At 33.3% G+C, this 19,807-nt stretch overlaps 1 protein-coding gene and 1 long non-coding RNA gene across 2 annotated transcripts; both read right to left on the bottom strand.

Annotated features, from left to right (window-relative positions):
• Window positions 1–1,744: 1,744 nt before the first annotated feature.
• LOC108733902 (histidine-rich glycoprotein-like) lies at window positions 1,745–2,485 on the bottom strand. Its single transcript, XM_018465253.1, has one exon. It carries the CDS (start codon window positions 2,483–2,485, stop codon window positions 1,745–1,747), a length of 741 nt encoding a protein of 246 aa, XP_018320755.1.
• Window positions 2,486–8,863: 6,378 nt separating this feature from the next.
• Window positions 8,864–10,562, bottom strand: LOC108733916. The gene is made up of 2 exons (XR_001937300.2): window positions 9,327–10,562; window positions 8,864–9,041 (listed from the first exon to the last, which is right to left on the bottom strand). It is a non-coding gene; the product is annotated as an uncharacterized LOC108733916 (long non-coding RNA).
• Between the last annotated feature and the right edge of the window lie 9,245 nt (window positions 10,563–19,807).

The following is a 19,807-nucleotide window of genomic DNA, read 5'->3' as shown; positions in this document are numbered from 1 at the left end:
TAGCAGTTTAAACATCATAAACAAAATGCCTTTCTCACGCCGGCTATAGAATTTAAATTTATACGAAAATATCTACGAATAATAAAATAATACAATATTTATTGCATGAGATGCAACAAATAGAATAGGAGAACAGAGGACTCTATGGAAGTCAATAAGGAATAGGCGAGATAGGTTGGTTGGACACCTTCTCAGACATGAAGGTCTAGTCAGAGGTGTATTAGAGGCAGAAACGGAAGTTAGGAAGGGTAGAGGTAGACCTAGATTAGATTATTGTTCGCAAATAATTAAGTATGTGAGTTGTTCTAGTTTTGGGAAAATGCGAAAATTAGCTCAGGATAGGAAACAGTGGAGGTGCGTGTCCAACCAGTCAGGAGTGACGACCTTATGATGATAATAATAAATACATCTTGCGCCCTCGTTCTCGCGATAATTGATGAGAGGCCAGCAGTAAGAAGAATGCAATAAAATGAGAACCAACCTAGTATGTTTGTGCATCAGGAGCAATTAGGGGCTTTTTAGGTGCTAATTTGGCGACTGAAATTGGAGGCTTATTAACTGCACTAGTATATTTATGAAAATCAAATCCTCAAGTAACACTTTTAGGAAATAATGAAGCTCTTTCAGCTAGTATACATTGGTGTTCACCCAGATGTAAAATGGTGCATATGGATACAAATGGATACATATCTAGATAGGGCAAAATGTTTACCAAACACAGAAATTACACATTTCTAACGGAAAATGTCACTTGCTTATCTCTAAATACTGTCCTGAACTAACCGAACTCCAAAAAACTCTTAAGAAAAAAATTCAATACGAAAAATGATACGTTCCTTTATCTTCACAGGAACAGACATTCCGAAAATTCACAATAATGCTTAAGGTGAAGCAAATGTTATTATACAAAGGGCTGCTCGATATGTATTTCTTTCAAGAAAAATCCCTGTATATTTTCAAGTATTTGAGATTCCCTCTTTCTTTGACTTTAAAAATCTACAATTGTCATATGTTTAGATAAATAAAAAACGAGGTAGATATTAGATTAAATTATGTCATGACTTTTTTTTGTAAAAACAGAAGCTTGCAATTGTATGGATACTTAAACGAAATTGTTTGCAAGCTACAAAAATTCATATAAATAATTAGTTACATGGTTTGTGAATTGAGAAGGATTTGAACAGTGAAGTAAGATATTCTTTGATGAAAAAGTTTGATATTTGTACAATACATATTTAGAAAACAATCGAATGTTCTTCTGATAGCAGTTAGGGTCGTACGTTTCTTTTCACAGAAGAAAGGGGGAATTTCAAATACCTGCAAATATACAAGATGTTTCATTAAAAAAATATATTTCTAGTATAAAATATATTTCCAGGATTCCCATGTATACCAACAGGTATATGAAATTGTAGCTGCTTATTTAAAATCACCACAGAAGGAATAACATGAACCATTATTTTGAATTTTCAAAATGCCACTTTTCATAAAGATGAAGGGATGTGTGAAATAAGAAAATTCACCCTGTACAATGTATATATGTGGTTTTCGTATTATTTAGTAGCTTAGTATTTAGAAACTATCGTCATTGTTTCCATATGTAATGTATAATAAAATACATAAACACACTCATAACTTTAAGAAGGAAATAATGATACAGTGATATATTTAAACATATCCTTTATTTCATGCAAGTTTCAGTTATAATATTAGGGATCTAAATTTCTAATCAATATTCAGATATTTAAACAACAACATGTTCGCCGGTTGGATAATGATGAAAATCTTCGTGGGCATAATGATGGTAAGGTGGAGTCAATTGAAATGAGTTTTGGTAGTGGACTCCACTTCCAACAGGGTATCCAGGTATCGTAGATTGGTACTGGTAATGATGCTGTTGGTAGAATGGGAAAGCCTTTTGAAGATGGAATGAGAATCCATAACCTGGATTGTGTCCAACACCTTGGCCGTATCCAACACCTTGGTGTTGGTGGACAGTATGGATTTCTTGGTTCAGGATGTCGACTTGGTGTTGCAACTGGACTATGTGGGACTGATGCTCACTGGGAATCGGCTGGTCTTCTTGGACATATGTTTGAATGTTCACTTGGAGTTGTTGGACTTCATTTATGTACCCTGCAACGACCTGCATGTATTCTTGCCATTGAGAAGGTTCATATACGTGTTGGTTTTCTTCAAGGTGCTGTTGAATATGATGAAGGTGTTGTTCAATCTGGTGGAGTAGCTGGAGTGCTTCAACAGGAGTTGAAATGTATTGGTGGGCAAGTTGACTTTGATGGTGTACACCAATCCATGGGTACACGGTGTTTGGATATTGATGATGATACCCAAGTCCCTGGTCGTAACTCGTGGGGTAGTAAGAGTGACTTTGGCCAGTCATATAGGGGTGCGAGTGCGAACCGATCATCGCCAAAGGTGCAGCACAGGCACATGCCAAAAGTGAGAAAAGAATAACCGACTTCATTGTTTGTTTTGGCGTAGGTTCACAATGTAAACTTAAACTGTGAATTAACCTGAACATTTTTCTGCTTTTATACTAAAAACGACCTGGTGATAAATTCAATAATTAATTATCGGTGACCTATTGCATCTCACTGGTTAATAACGTGGTAAATACTTAAAAACAGTAATTTCGAAATATGTTATTGTTTCAATAATGCAGCTAATTAAAAAAAAAAAGATTTATGTATACTGGGTGTATCAGAGCTAGGTCACATTTGCATTCAAGGTGAATGGTTTAGATCAGATACTGGATTCTAAGGAATAATAAGTAGTATATTTAATAATTGTATTTTGAGGGCCTAAAGATGATGCATCTCCCACCTAGAGGGCTTCTTATCTTTCTCACCTACAGTTATGTAAAAGAAAAAGGTAGCTTTCAAACGTTGAGTTTGCATTTCTCACTATTTTGGGGATAAATCATTGTTGATTGGGAAAGAAAGCGAAGCTTTTAAAAGCAAGTTTAACTCGTACATGTCATTAGAATGCACCTATATCTGAAATGTATAGATATGCGATCAATTATTCAACCAAATTGAAAATTTAGTGGTTATAATATATTTTATTAGACTATATATGCATATGGAGTCTATTTAGTGCTAACAATTATCTAACAATTGTTAGTAAATCCGGCTCGAAGGACCAAAACTTTGTGCAGTCGTAAGATAAAAAATTATCCGGAGACCAATCGGAAGTTGCGTTTCTACTAGAATGTTATTAAAATAAAACTAGTAGCGAATTTGATTGATGTGTTTAATGAGAAGGTTTCTTACATACTAACTAACAAAATTAAATTTAGTTAAAACTAGAGAACAACTAACAAAGGGGGTGGAGTCTAAATGAAAGATATTCTAGTGGTGGATAAATGTAGGAATTTCCTGAATGTCGTCATAGACGAGAGGGTGTTGACTTCAACTAGATACAGAAAAGTTCTGAAAACAAGTATACAAGAGCTAACAATGGGCCAGGTATTAGTGACAGAAAAATCTCATTTATACTACCAGGAATGATTGAATGATGAAATTATTCACAAATATTATAAAACCAAATAATAATGGAAAGGAATTTACGACCTAAAATGTTTGAAGAAATGTTTGAAGTTGAACTGAACAAAGAAATTTGAAATGTAAATAAAGTAAATAATAACCCTAGATCAAATTAAATGGAAAAGTTTTTGAATAAAAATAATTGTAAAAATACAGATAATTGTTAGCACTAAACACAGCCAATTATACATCCGAATGTATATATTTAAACCCGTCTACTTTTTTCTAATCGTTTAATATTAGCTCGGGTACGTCAAATTTGGCAACTTTCTGATTAAACGACACACCCTGGATAGCAAAAGTTGAACTTAAGCACAATGTAATCTTTTAGTTGAACGTTTTGATAGTCAACTAGTTCTGGAATATTATTATAAGAGATGGTCGCAACGGTTATGAATACAGGCCAAAACCACGTTTTTGATAATATTTTTAAATCGTTTAAGATGGTCGAATGAAGTTTTACAAAATCCTAGATTTTGAGAATGTAAATCGATTACCATTACGGTATTTGACGAATCATTTGCCTTTTTCCTACAATTTTTAATACAAAAGTAGAAATCTGTGAGAGTTTATATTTTAATTGTAATTTTGATGATTCCGCTTAACTACTTTATGAAAGTTTAAGTTCATTTTGAAAATAATTACATAGGTAACAATAAGCCAATTACAAGGGTATCTTCAAGAAAAGTAATGATACATAGGTTTCATAACATTCCGCCGAAGTTATGCAAGAAACTTTGAACATTTTAATAAATGTTTATGCTCAAGTAGGTACTACGAAAAGTAGTGCTAGCACGGGTGAATTACGACCTTAAATATTTCAGTGAGGAACAATTTAAATAGCTCTAACTATCTCTTATTTATTGTTGTATTTCTTCATGGGTTCTACATACAGTGGTGGTTTTATGATGAATTAAAGCGGGCGTTCTGCAAATGTTTGCTTATTAATTTTTTAAAGATTGATCCAGTGCTACGATCCATTATAGAAATAAACTTCGTTATCATCATCATAAGGTCGTCAGTCCTAAGATCGTTTTCTCTATTGTTACTCGTAAAACTAGAATGATTTCCCGCGTTCCTCTATTTTTTCAAACCCAAATTGATTTTCCCCTAATAGTTCTTCCGCCCTTCTTTCTATCCTTCTTTCTCTGTCCAACTGTAGTTAAGATTTCTATCTGTGCTTTTCTTTTAGGTATGGTTACTGCCACGTTCCGTTTATAATCCTTTGGGACTTTCTCGTAAATAAACTATAAAACATACGATGTCTAACCTCTTGTCCTGCATGTTTTAGAATTTCCCCCTGTATCCCATCTACACCTGGCGCCTTATTATTCTTTAAGTTTTTCAATGTTACATCGAACTCCTCTCACATTATGGTGATAACCCAGCTCATCTATCTCCATACTATCTTCCTTCTCCTAACTCATAGCCTGCGTATTAGGTTCTCTAAATACTTTGTACCTGTCTGCATCTGTCTCATTTTCTATCAGAACGACCCCTACCTCGTTTTTTATATAATTACTACAGTACCTACCCTTTTCTAAAATTCTTTTTAATTGTATTAAAAGCCTCATCCGTTTTACCTACTTTAAAATTTTCTTCTACTTCCTTACACCTCATATCAATCCACTGTTCCTTAGCTACCCTACACTTCCTAATTATTTCTCACTTTATCGCCTTATATCTTTTTTGCCTTTCTTCTTGGCAGTAATAGGCCACTTTACATAAGCGTCGGGTATGGGGAAGATACACTAAATTATCACATTGATAAATTTTAGGAACTGGGTCGTACAAGTATATAGAAGTATCTTATTTTACTGTCAGTTCTGCAGCTTTGTAGCACCACCCGCTCCTACATTTCCAGTAGTATCGACGTAAAGACACAAATTAGCTAGGATATTTATTAAACTGAGTAGTATACCGGTCTAGATCCCAGTTTATCATGTGGAATGACAGGACCCAAGCTTTCCTACGGTTTTCATGGGTCAATTGGACAATATGCTGCGGCAGTAATATTACCCAGATAATTTTTCCCCCTTCACTTCTGCCTTGAGTTCGTTCGTCTTATCTGTATTTCCCCAACCGCAAAACACCCACCCATCCCCACAATTTTCTGAAAGAAGGCTAAAGCTGATCTTCCGCAAGGACGTCCAGCTCCCCAACGTTAGTAGGTGGTTAATCTTTCTTTGACTTTAAAGATCAACAATTGTCATATGTTCAGATAAATGTAAGACGAAGTAGATATTAAATTATGTCATGACTTTTTTGTGTTGTAAAAACAGAAGCTAGCAATTGGATGGACATTTAAACGAAATTGTTTGAAAGCTAACGTAGTTCATACAAACAATTAGTTACGTCGTTTTAATTGTGAATTGAGAAGGATTTGAATAGTAAAGTAAGATATTTGTACAATGCATATTAAGAATGACAGGATCAAAGTTTTCCTATGGTTTTCATGGATCATTTGGATAAAATGCTGCGGCAGTAATATTCTCCAGTAATCTTTCCCCCTTCACTACTGTCTTGAGTTCGTTCATCTCATCTGTATTTCCCCAACCGCAAAACACCCACCCATCCCCACAATTCCTAAAAGAAAGCTAAAGCTGACCTTCCGCAGGGACTTCCAGTAGGTAGTTAATTGAAACATGCAAAAATTTTTTCTTTGCGTTTTTGTATAATTTGTAGTGAAGCCATCTGGTTAACAAAGCAATTGCTTAGATGATATTATTTATGGAAATTAGACCACATTAACCAGAGTCACCTCCTCGTAGCTTACTGGTAGAGTACCGTTGCATAAAATCAGGGGCCCGGGTTCAATTCCCGGCGAGGCAGTGACAGCAGCAATAATTTTTCTTCATTAATTTGAGGTTACCTGTGGTGGGTAAACTTAATTCAACAATTAACTCACTGAGGCATTGAATTAACGCTACAAAAATTCAAAAAGTATCTCAAAGGAATAAAAAGTTAGTTAATGGTAAATACAACGCCAAATATTGTAACAATATTTATTTAATGGCACTTAAACAAACTATATGTACAAATTCACTTTGTTAAGATAAATGTAAAAAGAGTATTCACACAGTAATTAATTTTGTCGTGAGATGTTAATATAAATGTCAAGTCTACGATAAACCTATAACACAGGCGCGCATGCGCGTTCGACTATTAATAAACATTCATTATACTTAATTTATATAGCATTAACGAAGACTTTTTTATACATAAAATTAAATTATTCGTAGCTAGAGTCTTATAAATATAAAAAAGTTATATTCATATTTATTGTAAAAATCAATAGAACACAGTTAATAAGTTACTATTTAAAAGGTATTTGGTATATAGGTGCTGCTTTATTACAGTATCATTGTTATTGCATTTTTCAACGTTTTGTTTGTTTTTCGAGGGGTTACAGAAATAATAATTAAAGTAAGAAAATGTTTATGAATCACTTGTCTACATAGATCAGGAAAAAATACCAGGATGATGTCATTCCAAAGTCTGAATCTTGGGCAGAATTGTCTTTATACCTCAAAGTTTAGGGATATTCTAACCTTAAAACCCAGAAATCACAAGTTATCGCCAGTGAAGTCTAATTATTATACTGCACACTCCTAATTTACAATGTGCCCCCTAGATGGATACTGATAAAACAGTAGTGCGCATGCTTGTTAGGTACCTGCGGTTAGAGTGTAAACAATGCTCTTAACAAATGAATCCAAAATGGCCGTCATTTTAGATCCATCCGAAGCGCTGTCAAAATGCTGAATGTGAACATTGGCATATCATCGTCTATACCTCCGTCTAAATCGTTTTTAAATTTAAAGGAAGCTAAACCTAAAGTTAAACATGGTCAAAACAATCTATTTGCGTGACAGTATTGAGATTGTTTAACTTTAAAACTTTAAATTATTAGTTTAGCATGTAACCAAGTTGAAGTACGATCACAGAATATTCGATATCCTTTATTTGATGGATTCAAAATGACGCCCTTTTCTAGAGTCTTAGTTATGCTTATATCAACAATTGCTGAGCATGCGTACTACTGTTAAGTTGGTGTTGGTGTGTTGCACCAAAGTTAATGTTGAATACTTTTAAAATTCTTAAGGGCGAAAGAAAAGTATAAAACGACCGTCAAAACGGTAATTTTTGGTCTTGGAATTGCCCCAGCAAACCTAGGTCTTGAAATATCTTACACAAACTAAAAAATGATGATGATATTAATTTGGTTTCTTTGGTGTTGAGATTGGAACAACCATATCCAAATTTCAATGTGCTAGAAGAAAATTAACCCACTTCTATGTTTTTCTTTTTAACTCACACTATTACTTTTTTTCGATATTTTTGGGTTTCGTTGTTGTGATGTCTAGAAATCCTTATTGAATTTGGACCAAATATCGCAAATCACTGCTGAAATGACAGCCCATCCTGTCTGTTTTTCTTTCAACCCCCAATTTTGCAGACCTGTGATATCATTTGTTTCGTTGCCATTTTTAGTACCTTGAAACGTTTTCTTTATATATCTCCACATTTCCGGAAATGTTAAAATTTCAATTACAAACAATCAAAACCAATAACGTAATAGATCATGAAAATGTCACTTGTTACAAAAATTCTTTTTTTCATATAGAAAAAAAAAGTGAGTTCTGTTTTGTTTGAGCAATTAGAATTTTAATAAAGAACTTAGCATAACATTATTAATAAAATATATAAACTTACATAAAATACAAAATACGTACAAATTACATACACGCGATTAAAAACCAGTCTCCATTATCGATGTTATGGAATTATATACATATAATAGGCACACTTGAGTATAAATTACTGTAAACATTATCATTTAGGTAATTGGCCATTATTATTAGAAGGGTATTTCGTTTTTATACATAAAGTGAAATTGCATATTAATCCCAGTAGAATAGGTACGCTTTTCATTTAATTATTTAATTTGATTTTAAATATTTACTGAACGTTTTAATAACCCAAAATAAAAAATAATGATGTACAAGATGTTGCTAACAATTTTTCTTTTTTTCAAACTGTTTTTCTTTCAATTTTAATGTAAAATAAATGTAAAAAGACATGGGAGAAATAACTTATTGTAAATAAGTAATAAATTTTGTGGTATCAAGAAAGCTATGAATCAATACATACATTTCGGTTCAGATTATATTTTTGGGTCATTATTAGGCACATAAAATTTTGAGAGTTTCTTCCAATCCTTTTCACATATTTAAAAAATACTTTGTATTGTCTACACACAATAGATATTTATTTATGATGATAAAAAGCAGCTGTAAGTATAGAATGTATTTTGTTTGCTTATAAGAGGTACGTACGTATATGTATGTCTGTTTTATTAGTCAATAAAAATTTAAACGTAACCTCATACTCATAGATGGCGTTACGACAAATGTAGAGGAGCAGCCAGGATCTTCTTACTTCGTTATTCGTTACAAAGCCGATGTGTTTTCTCTGGAAAAGAAATGTTAAAATTAACTTTATTCTTTGATATAAAAGCAACATAGTGACTGTTTTCGTTAACAGCCTTTATTTTAGGTACTATATGAACATATAATTATTGAGCGTGGACATTCTACACTCATTCTGGACTAAGCATGTGTCTATTTTTCAAAAAATCGTAAGAACAAAAGCGCATTATTATGAAATGATTTTGTCATCTTCTTCAGCTTGTGTGGCAATTATTATACGAATGATATCAAAATACTTTCCTGATAAACAGTAAATGTCATTTCTTACTTGTGAGGTTATGTTTCAGTTTCTCATCTCTAAGAAATCGTACATTCGGGCAGGGATGCATTAAAAATCGTAAATGGGCCCCCCATAATGAAAGTACGGTATCCCTCCCGGTAATTTGCCGCCCTCGGCTATACTGGGATGGCAAATCATACCTGGGATGGAATATCGTGCCTTCTTCCCTTGTTGCATAATGCACTACTGTATCCAAATTATTTTTTATTATTTCGTTATCATCCAGTTGAAATAAAAAGAACTTTTTTGGCAAGTCATTCCCGAAACACACACTGTACTGTCTGAAGGGGCAAAGGTGAAACAAATAATCAGTCAGAAGCAAGTTACAATCGCAAAATTCTTAAATAAAAATTAAAATGTTTTGTCAATGACATTTTATTTTTGATTATGTTACAATTACTTCTCTGTTTCGACCTCTGACTTTTTAATAAGTAATCAATTATGTATCTACACATTGTATAATAACAAAATCGTCTGCTTGGTCCGTATTATCAGCGTGAAAGGCAAATAATAATTAGCTTTTTATCGTGTCCTCTTCGAAAAAATTTCATCAGAATATTTTTTAAATCGAGAAACACAACAGTTTATTAATTTGTATTTGTAATTAATTATCATTAGAAGTTTTGTTTTAGGGATTAGATATTCGTTAGTGTCATTGAAACTATTGAGTCGTTGGCATTTTTTATAAACACAATATTCTCATTTTATAATCATTTACAAAAACGGTATCCAAAATATTTAATTATATTACCTATAACATCCCTCCATTAATCAATTGATCAGTGACATTGACATTCTCAGTTCTACGATGAACATGAAAACACCTATAAGTTCATTTTGAAGGCGAATGGTGACAAACAAACTATATTTTTACGCTATTCATTCGACAAATATTCATTATAAATTTTGGTCAAGGCATTTTCCATAGGTCAATGTGTCAGTGTCGTAGGTTAGTGTAGAATAGCATTATTATTGACCAATACGTGTATTTTTACAAGAGTATTTTCCTATTTTTGGTTTGGATAGACATTCGGGTTTTGTACTATGGCCGGTGCGTAGTCCAAAGAATTTAGCGTATTTCATTTGCAGCGATCACGCACGGTTCGGCAAATAAATCATTCGTCCTGCACGGGTGATTGATACACGTGCTGTTTCATACAGCTCCATAGAGTAATCGCTCCAAAAACTATTTCATCGATTTTCGGTCATTCTACATAATAGAATTAGATATTAAAAGGTGGGAGAGACAGTTTTTTATGATTTCATAAATAAAAAAGAAGGTAAATGTCTATATGATGGCCCCCATCCCCGAAGGGGTGGGGGTGGGTGGGTGAGACCGCCACGAACTTTTTATGGCACAGTGGTGGAGGAGACCCCCTCTTTCCATCCCCTCATCCTCACCCCCTTCGGGGAAATGTATAAAATTAATGTTTTCTGTGACTGAAATACTGTAACATATCAGCCCGCCTCAGGGGTGCCAGGGGCAATAAAGAAACTCCAATCTGTCATAAATCTACCTAGCCAAACATGACGTCACCAATGCAGATAGTTATCCATAATTGGGACAGTTTTGAAGAATTATCGGTAAAGGTCTAGGTGATAGCCAAAGGGATCAAAAGAGGAGGTCTCCCCCACCACTGTACCATAAAAAGTTCGTGGCGGTCTCACCTCCNCCCTATGATGTATGCTGTCTCCCCCTCCTCAGATATAATAATTCAACCCTCAGAAATGATCAGAAATCGGTGAAAAAAATTTTGGAGCCCTAATTCTAGGAATTGTATGAAATTCCAGTATTGTACTAGGAAATATATAAAACTAATGCGTTCTGTGAATGAAATACTAACATGTCAGTCGTCAGGGGCGTTAAATAAACTCCAATCTGTCATAAATCTACCTATTCAGAATTGGGCCAATTTTAAAAAACTATCATTAATTTATCAAGTCATAGAACACTGTCTCCTCCACCTTCCAATACCTAATTCTATTATATAGAATGACGGGCATTCGGTGAAAAAATTTTTGGAGCAATTTGGGTCTGGAGCCCCAATTCTGGACAATTACCCTAAATCTATTTAATTTCGTTGTATGAGGTTGTAAGAAACAGCGCGTGTATCAAACACCACTGCAGGATATTAATGATTTGAAGGACCGAGTATGATCGCTGCAAATGAAATACGCCAAATGTCGCACGTTTTTGCACGACTCAGAAATAATTGTTATCGCAATGGGCGTCTAATAGTAATCAGTTGATATTTACTTTATTAGTCGTTCTACAACCGTCACTATTATTTTTAATGGATGAAGTTGCCTAGTTGTTACCGCATTTTCTCTATACGTTGCCAATTTCCATCCTTGCTGCTTTAGTCATCATGCGATTCCCTATTGCATTTAGTTACACCCTGTATATGTATATATTCTTGATCACCATGGCGAATAGTACAATATTTCAAGTAAATCGAAGAGGTGTACGCTAATCTCCGCCATTACCTTTATTTTAACAATTTAAGTAAAAAAAATGAAACGTAAACATTCCTTACAAAATTTTTTTAATTAAAATTGTAAAATATTATGCAAGACATACTTTTAACCTTTCACATGCTCGTAATTTTTTGTTTCGTTATTTGATTAGTGCAATTGTTTATAATTTAAGATGTGAATTGCATCCTTAATTTGGCTCATTAAATGAAGAAATATCAGTCGTTAAATACTTAATTATATTCTGAAAGGTGGCAAAGTGCATCTCCTGTCTGCATTATTTTAATGAACAACACATTGACTAATTACTGCTTCAGCAGATATATTTCATTTTTTATCATGCTTCTAATTAACCTTTTGAACACCTGATTATGATTGATACACTAAAATAAACTGTGAAATAAACAACTGCGTGCCTAGCATTCCAATAAACTTTTGATGGAATATTATAATTCAGTATATTTCGTAAATGATATAGGTTTCTATACCTTCCCTCATCTTTACGACAGTTTTCGTATTTTTTCCGCCCCCTTCACAAAATAAACTAAACTCGAGTTCGAAATTATAAAACCGTACTTAAACTGAAGTTTTGAAGAATTCTACATGAGTGTTTACAAAATATTCAGGACTCTGTTTGTATCGCGTTAAAAGAGCGGATATTGTCGACATTTCGTCCTGAATTATACTGGAAAGTTTTTTAGACCAGAAGAATCGGAAAGATGTCCCATGAAGTTGACCACTAAACGTCAATGACAGCCAATCTGTCGCGGTACAAACTCAGATTCCAGGTTTTTACCATGTCTAAACTGTTTGAAAAAAAAAGTGCGTCCTATCAGCCCATTGCTTTAGTACAGGAAAGTAAATCGATGACCTAATGTTTTTTAAATTAGAGGAATTGTTTGCTTAATTACAGTTTCTTTTATTTACGATTACTTACTTTATCGTTAGAAAGGTCTACTTTAGAAAGTTTTAATCAAGCTCCTGGATGTAGTAGAGGATATAAAGCAGAGGATAGCGCGGGCTCGAGTAGCCTTCAATAAAAAGAAGTCATTTCTATGCTCACGAACGGTTAATTTAGAAATTCGAAAAATACTGTTATAGGTGTATGTTTGGAGGGGGGCGGAAAAGAATAGGTTAAAAGAGTTCGAAATGTTGTGTTACAGGCGAATGATGAGGATACCGTGGATAGAGAAGGTTAGAAATGAAGAGGTATTAGAAAGAATAGGAGAACAGAGACCTCTGTGGAAATCAATAGGAAATAGGCGAGATAGGTTAGTAGGACACCTTCTCAGGCATGAAGGTCTAGTCAGAGACATATTAGAGGCAGAAACGGGAGTTACGACGGGTACAGGCAGACCTAGAATAGATTACTGTTCGCAAATAGTTAAGGATGTGGGTTGTTCTAGTTTAAGGGAAATGCAAACATTACCTCGAGATTGGAAAGAGTGGAGGTGCGTGTCCAACCAGTCTTAGGACTTACGATCTTATGATCATTATGGGCGTAGCGAGACATTGTTCCTAGGGGGGCAGATTTTCAATAGGTGTAAGTTTTTGTATAGGTTTAATGTGTTTGGTTTCAGTTTTTTTTAAACTTTGGGCCAATATCGTGACTCGCCAATGCTTTTTTTAGTGGAACAATAAGCTTGGTTTGGGGGGGGGGTGAAGAGGGCAGTGTCCCCTTGCCCCTAGTTATCTACGCCTACGATGAAACTAATAATTTGAAAAGTTTCTTGCTACCTACAAAACAAACTGTTATATGAAACCGAAAATTAGTCAAGATGTATAGAGCACCCATCCGACACATCATAATCTGCTCATAACTGACTTTTTTAATTGTATGTGCTTATTTGAACGCTATTAAAAAAAAGTCTCTCTGTGCGAACTAAACCGATTACGATAGGACTCATCAAACATGAGGAGAAGTTATCAAGTTTGTATCTTTTATCACACAATTGTCTTATCAGACTGTTCCGTCTTCAGAACTATACACTAATACTTGAAAGTGTGACATTTACATCAACATTACTTTTATAAAGTAATGAATTTCAATTAAGTATTTGATATCGTTTTCATCAAAATTCTCTTAATATTAACATAATCCCGACTGCCACGGTAAAAATTATAAAGACAATTACATTAAAGGCAGTATAATTCTTGCAATTTAGTTGAAATGTTAATTCGTATCTAATTTCTTAGAACGATAGGAAGAAAATGGAATTAAATGTTTTTACATTATACACTTAGAGAGGGGCCCCTCACGATAGAATCGAGGCGACTTCAATAATTCTAGGTAAATAATTTATTGAAGAATTCGTGGCATCTTCGTTAAAGCATTAAAAATAAATTTATTATGATACCAAAGTGACCTTCCAAAAACCAGTTTCTAATAGCCTTACTGTGTCATACATGTTCTGATATAGACACTTGTTGAGTCCCGTTTGGAAAATTTACATATCATTTTATATTCTTACAAAATAGGAATACACGAGTGGATTTTAATTTCGTTATAAAAAATGTGTTGTAAGTACCGTAGAATCTCGATAAGATAAAGACCAAGGGAAACGTAAAATAATTTGAGGTTTTTAAGGGTTTAAGTTTAAGTTTTAAAAATTATGGATTTCCAGTGACTTAGCATACTATTCACCTTTTTCCTTTCGTATAGGTCCACTAACAGTAATGTTTTTATTTTTTCTACACTGTCTAAACCATATAAATAAGCATTTTTCTAAATAAGGAAATTCAGCAATTCTTCGTCTTTTACATAGAAGACTTTCTCCCGATTTAAACCACTTTTCACTGCTTACTGAGGTGCGATGCCCAAATTATTCGTTTAAGTTAGAAAGGGTTTTTATTTTAAGTAATAGAGGTTTTGGACTCCGAGGGAAGGGAACACAAAATTTTATGATTTATAGTGGTTATTACGTTATGGAGGTTTGAGTTATCAATGGATACCAATGGATCTCAAGAAGTAAAAAAAGATCAATTAGGGATATTGATTACTCTACCGAAGGGCATAGCCTAAAGGTTACATTTTACAGCATTTGAGAGAACACCGTTCAATTCTGAGTCCGTCTGTCCTGGTCTAAGTATTTATGTAGTTTCTTTGGATAACATGGGCAAATACTGGGACAGTAATAAAATTCCATATTTAACCTTACTGTCGTCATTTTGTTCGTCTCAACTGTCTCTCCCCAATCACCTCCACCCACCCACTCACCATTGCCAAGATTCCTATTATTGAATCAATATCATACAATCACTCCTTCAATTAGTGTCATATTGGGAACCGTCAAATAAGACCTGTAACTCGAATGAGGGACTTTAAAAGAGACTAGTGCAGACAGATCGTAAAGTTGTTTATTAACATTATAGACCATGTTAAATAAATGGAAAAGTTTTTGGTTACAGAGTCCATCCACTCTCTTCATCTGAAATCGAATAAAAAGTTGGTAAAAGACTGTACTAACACTTCTAACAAAGACCTTGAACTTTGTTTTCATTACTTCCTGAGAAAAGATCTATAAATTAATAAATAGAAACTTATATGGAAGTAATAGTTATCCAAGAAGTGAATCTCGGAATGAAAATTTGTTCACGTCCATTGTCTATTTTGAGGTTAGGAACGTAGTTATTGCAATAATAAATTTGCGATATATTTCTAAACCGTCTTTGCTTCATTAATATACATAAGACTATTGCTCGTTGCAGTAACCTCCCCATTTGACTCATGTTAATCATTTCTTAAATCTAATTTTTAGATACAGAAATTAGACATTAAAATTTACATGTAAAAGTACACTTTCGCTTTTGTTTCTTACCAAATTTTATAATGTGACCGGCGTTCAACATCAAATTCTTTTTTCGAAAGTTTGCATTGGCCCAAATAATACTAATTATAATTTTAAAAACCGATAATTACACGATAAATATAGAGGATAACAAGAAAAATTTTCCTCATCTGCGCCATGTTTTTAAGGCTCCTCCTATTTGACGTAAGCGCACGGTAAGCATAGAGGATATCAAGAAAGCTCTTCCTCATCTACGCCATGTTTTTTAGGCTCCTCCCATTCGACGTAACCCTATACTCAAAACAGTGTTAACCGAAAGCACTCAATTACATCCTAATTTCAGCATTTTCTCTATCTTTTTGGATCGGTCGTCTTGTTTAGAAGTAAATGTAGGGGACAGATGAATAATTTTTTCAACAGCGTTCGTTCTAAGTTTTATAAAAAATACCAATTGAAGGCTACACACTGATAATAACTTTTGCAATTAGTGCAAAGATCCTAGAGTTTTTGTTAGCTTCCTTAAAAAAAAACATATTACCTATACCTTATGTGTTTCGTCAGTTGATCGTGTATCTTCAAATAAGTTCAGCATCACAATAGACTCGTTTCTTTTGGAAGTTTATAAGTAAATGGTAATTTATAATAGTGGAAGCTACCCACTTCTACAATTCAATTAAGGTTAATATTTATATTAATTAACTGCGATAAAATAAAATCAGTTTATATAAGATTGTCAACTGCTCTTTTATATTATTTCTTTTCTATTTTTCTCTTGTTTATAATGATTATAATTAATAGGAACATGTTTCCGCAATGATAATACAGACGTATGTATAAATACAGATAAATTACCAGGAAAGAAGGAAATAAATAATTTAATTAGGAAATTGTTATTATGTTTGTTACAACCTTTGCACAAATATAAGTAGTATAACATCTAGAAATAAGATCAATAAAATAATAAAAACATCAACGTAATCAACAACAATGGCTACTGCAAAATTGATGCTGTATTTATTTGGGTCAAACATGCAAAAGAAACAATTGAGGAAATATGCATATACCTAATTATCTAGGCACAATTATATATAAACAAATAATCAAAAGCCGTTATTATAAGTACCTACACAAAATCAAAATGATTCAAACTCTTCCTAATACCTAATTAATTAATATTGTTAAAGTCATATCCTTAAATCTTTTCTTTTTCAATTTCTTATTATAACTTTGTTTTAAGGGAAAACTGACTACACAGTAATAAGTGTTATCATTTTTTACACCTATTACGAGGGTTGTAACAAACGTACTTCTTCTTCCATCCCTCTTCACTGCTACTATCCATTATTCTGTTCCCTTTTCTGCGACCTTAGGAGAAATATAACCTCTATTTTGATTGAACTAAGGACCGATATTATATTTATGGTCCCTATGCCTTTTTGTGATCTTATTGCAGCCCGTATAAACGAATGCTCTTCGAGTTTCTCAAGTTTTACCTACAGGAAATTATGAAAGAAATCTATTTTTAACATATTTCCTAATTAATAACACAAGTTGAAAAAGTCTAGGGACCATCCCCCAGCATCTCCCCCTTTGACTAGGGCTCTGATTTTATGTTTCCAAGAGATTCATCATTTTTATTTTCATCAATATATTATGACGTTGTGTCGTGACTAGGGCTTGCCTCTACGTTTTCTAAACCTTTGTAATATTTCGTAAACATTACTCATGAATCATTATTCTACCGTTCATTACGTAGTTTTTATTAATTCGTAGGTGCATTTATAATAAATAATGATATGCGCATGCTTCCTAAGTTAGTGCTTTGACCTGCCCGTGTATTTCTATGTACCATGATTATTATTATGCCATAAGTTAATACGTGAAAGTTGGGCAACAGCAAACTCCACGAAAACCGTTCTGTGCCATTACGTTAATAAAACGTGATGGAATTGCAAGATCCGATAGCAAACAAGACTCACACACATATAAAAATACGCTCTATACACACACCCACTTAATGAGACGTGTTCGCGCTTTCGTGTAGGATATCCGGTCTGTAGCAAATACAAAATTGGCTGTTGGCTGCATATTTTTTAACATTTGCAATATATAATCGGTCAGACACGTGAATTGTATTAATTAAAAACGTTTTAGGAGCTCGGAACACCCTGTGTATTAATCCTTTAATACTACTGAAACGTGCATCCGAATATCGCAAGAAGCGCTGAAACTTTTTAGCGCTGTTATCATTTTTGGGACGAAATCGTTTATCGCAAGGAGTTAACCAACAAAAATCAGCGTTGTCAGATGAGTTTCTTTTTATTCCCTAGTTTTTTTTATTTTAAAAGTCTAACTAACCTTTAAACAACATGGAGATTGAAACTATGTATATTGTTCACTGAATAAAAATCCCTATTTCCCTAGCATCATCACCATAAGATCGTCACGTACCTCTACTCCTTCCTATCCTAAACTAATCGTCGCATTTCCCCAAAACTGCTACAACCCAGATTTTTGACTATTTGCGAACAAATATATTGAGGTTAGGAACGTAGTTATTGCAATAATAAATTTGCGATATATTTCTAAACCGTCTTTGCTTCATTAATATACATAAGACTATTGCTCGTTGCAGTAACCTCCCCATTTGACTCATGTTAATCATTTCTTAAATCTAATTTTTAGATACAGAAATTAGACATTAAAATTTACATGTAAAAGTACACTTTCGCTTTTGTTTCTTACCAAATTTTATAATGTGACCGGCGTTCAACATCAAATTCTTTTTTCGAAAGTTTGCATTGGCCCAAATAATACTAATTATAATTTTAAAAACCGATAATTACACGATAAATATAGAGGATAACAAGAAAAATTTTCCTCATCTGCGCCATGTTTTTAAGGCTCCTCCTATTTGACGTAAGCGCACGGTAAGCATAGAGGATATCAAGAAAGCTCTTCCTCATCTACGCCATGTTTTTTAGGCTCCTCCCATTCGACGTAACCCTATACTCAAAACAGTGTTAACCGAAAGCACTCAATTACATCCTAATTTCAGCATTTTCTCTATCTTTTTGGATCGGTCGTCTTGTTTAGAAGTAAATGTAGGGGACAGATGAATAATTTTTTCAACAGCGTTCGTTCTAAGTTTTATAAAAAATACCAACTGAAGGCTACACACTGATAATAACTTTTGCAATTAGTGCAAAGATCCTAGAGTTTTTGTTAGCTTCCTTAAAAAAAAACATATTACCTATACCTTATGTGTTTCGTCAGTTGATCGTGTATCTTCAAATAAGTTCAGCATCACAATAGACTCGTTTCTTTTGGAAGTTTATAAGTAAATGGTAATTTATAATAGTGGAAGCTACCCACTTCTACAATTCAATTAAGGTTAATATTTATATTAATTAACTGCGATAAAATAAAATCAGTTTATATAAGATTGTCAACTGCTCTTTTATATTATTTCTTTTCTATTTTTCTCTTGTTTATAATGATTATAATTAATAGGAACATGTTTCCGCAATGATAATACAGACGTATGTATAAATACAGATAAATTACCAGGAAAGAAGGAAATAAATAATTTAATTAGGAAATTGTTATTATGTTTGTTACAACCTTTGCACAAATATAAGTAGTATAACATCTAGAAATAAGATCAATAAAATAATAAAAACATCAACGTAATCAACAACAATGGCTACTGCAAAATTGATGCTGTATTTATTTGGGTCAAACATGCAAAAGAAACAATTGAGGAAATATGCATATACCTAATTATCTAGGCACAATTATATATAAACAAATAATCAAAAGCCGTTATTATAAGTACCTACACAAAATCAAAATGATTCAAACTCTTCCTAATACCTAATTAATTAATATTGTTAAAGTCATATCCTTAAATCTTTTCTTTTTCAATTTCTTATTATAACTTTGTTTTAAGGGAAAACTGACTACACAGTAATAAGTGTTATCATTTTTTACACCTATTACGAGGGTTGTAACAAACGTACTTCTTCTTCCATCCCTCTTCACTGCTACTATCCATTATTCTGTTCCCTTTTCTGCGACCTTAGGAGAAATATAACCTCTATTTTGATTGAACTAAGGACCGATATTATATTTATGGTCCCTATGCCTTTTTGTAACGCTCTTCGAGTTTCACAAGCAGTTTTACCTACAGGAAATTATGAAAGA

The sequence above is a fragment of the Agrilus planipennis genome, unplaced genomic scaffold, assembly GCF_000699045.2.
Source record: "Agrilus planipennis isolate EAB-ADULT unplaced genomic scaffold, Apla_2.0 scaffold11, whole genome shotgun sequence".
NCBI lineage: Eukaryota > Metazoa > Arthropoda > Insecta > Coleoptera > Buprestidae > Agrilus > Agrilus planipennis.
The sequence above is the reverse complement of the archived record's forward strand: the minus strand, read 5'-3'. Positions and strand labels throughout refer to the sequence as shown.

Excerpts from the sequence above, each read along its gene's own strand:
- LOC108733902 (XM_018465253.1), bottom strand. The coding sequence starts at position 2,485 with ATGAAGTCGGTTATTCTTTTCTCACTTTTGGCATGTGCCTGTGCTGCA.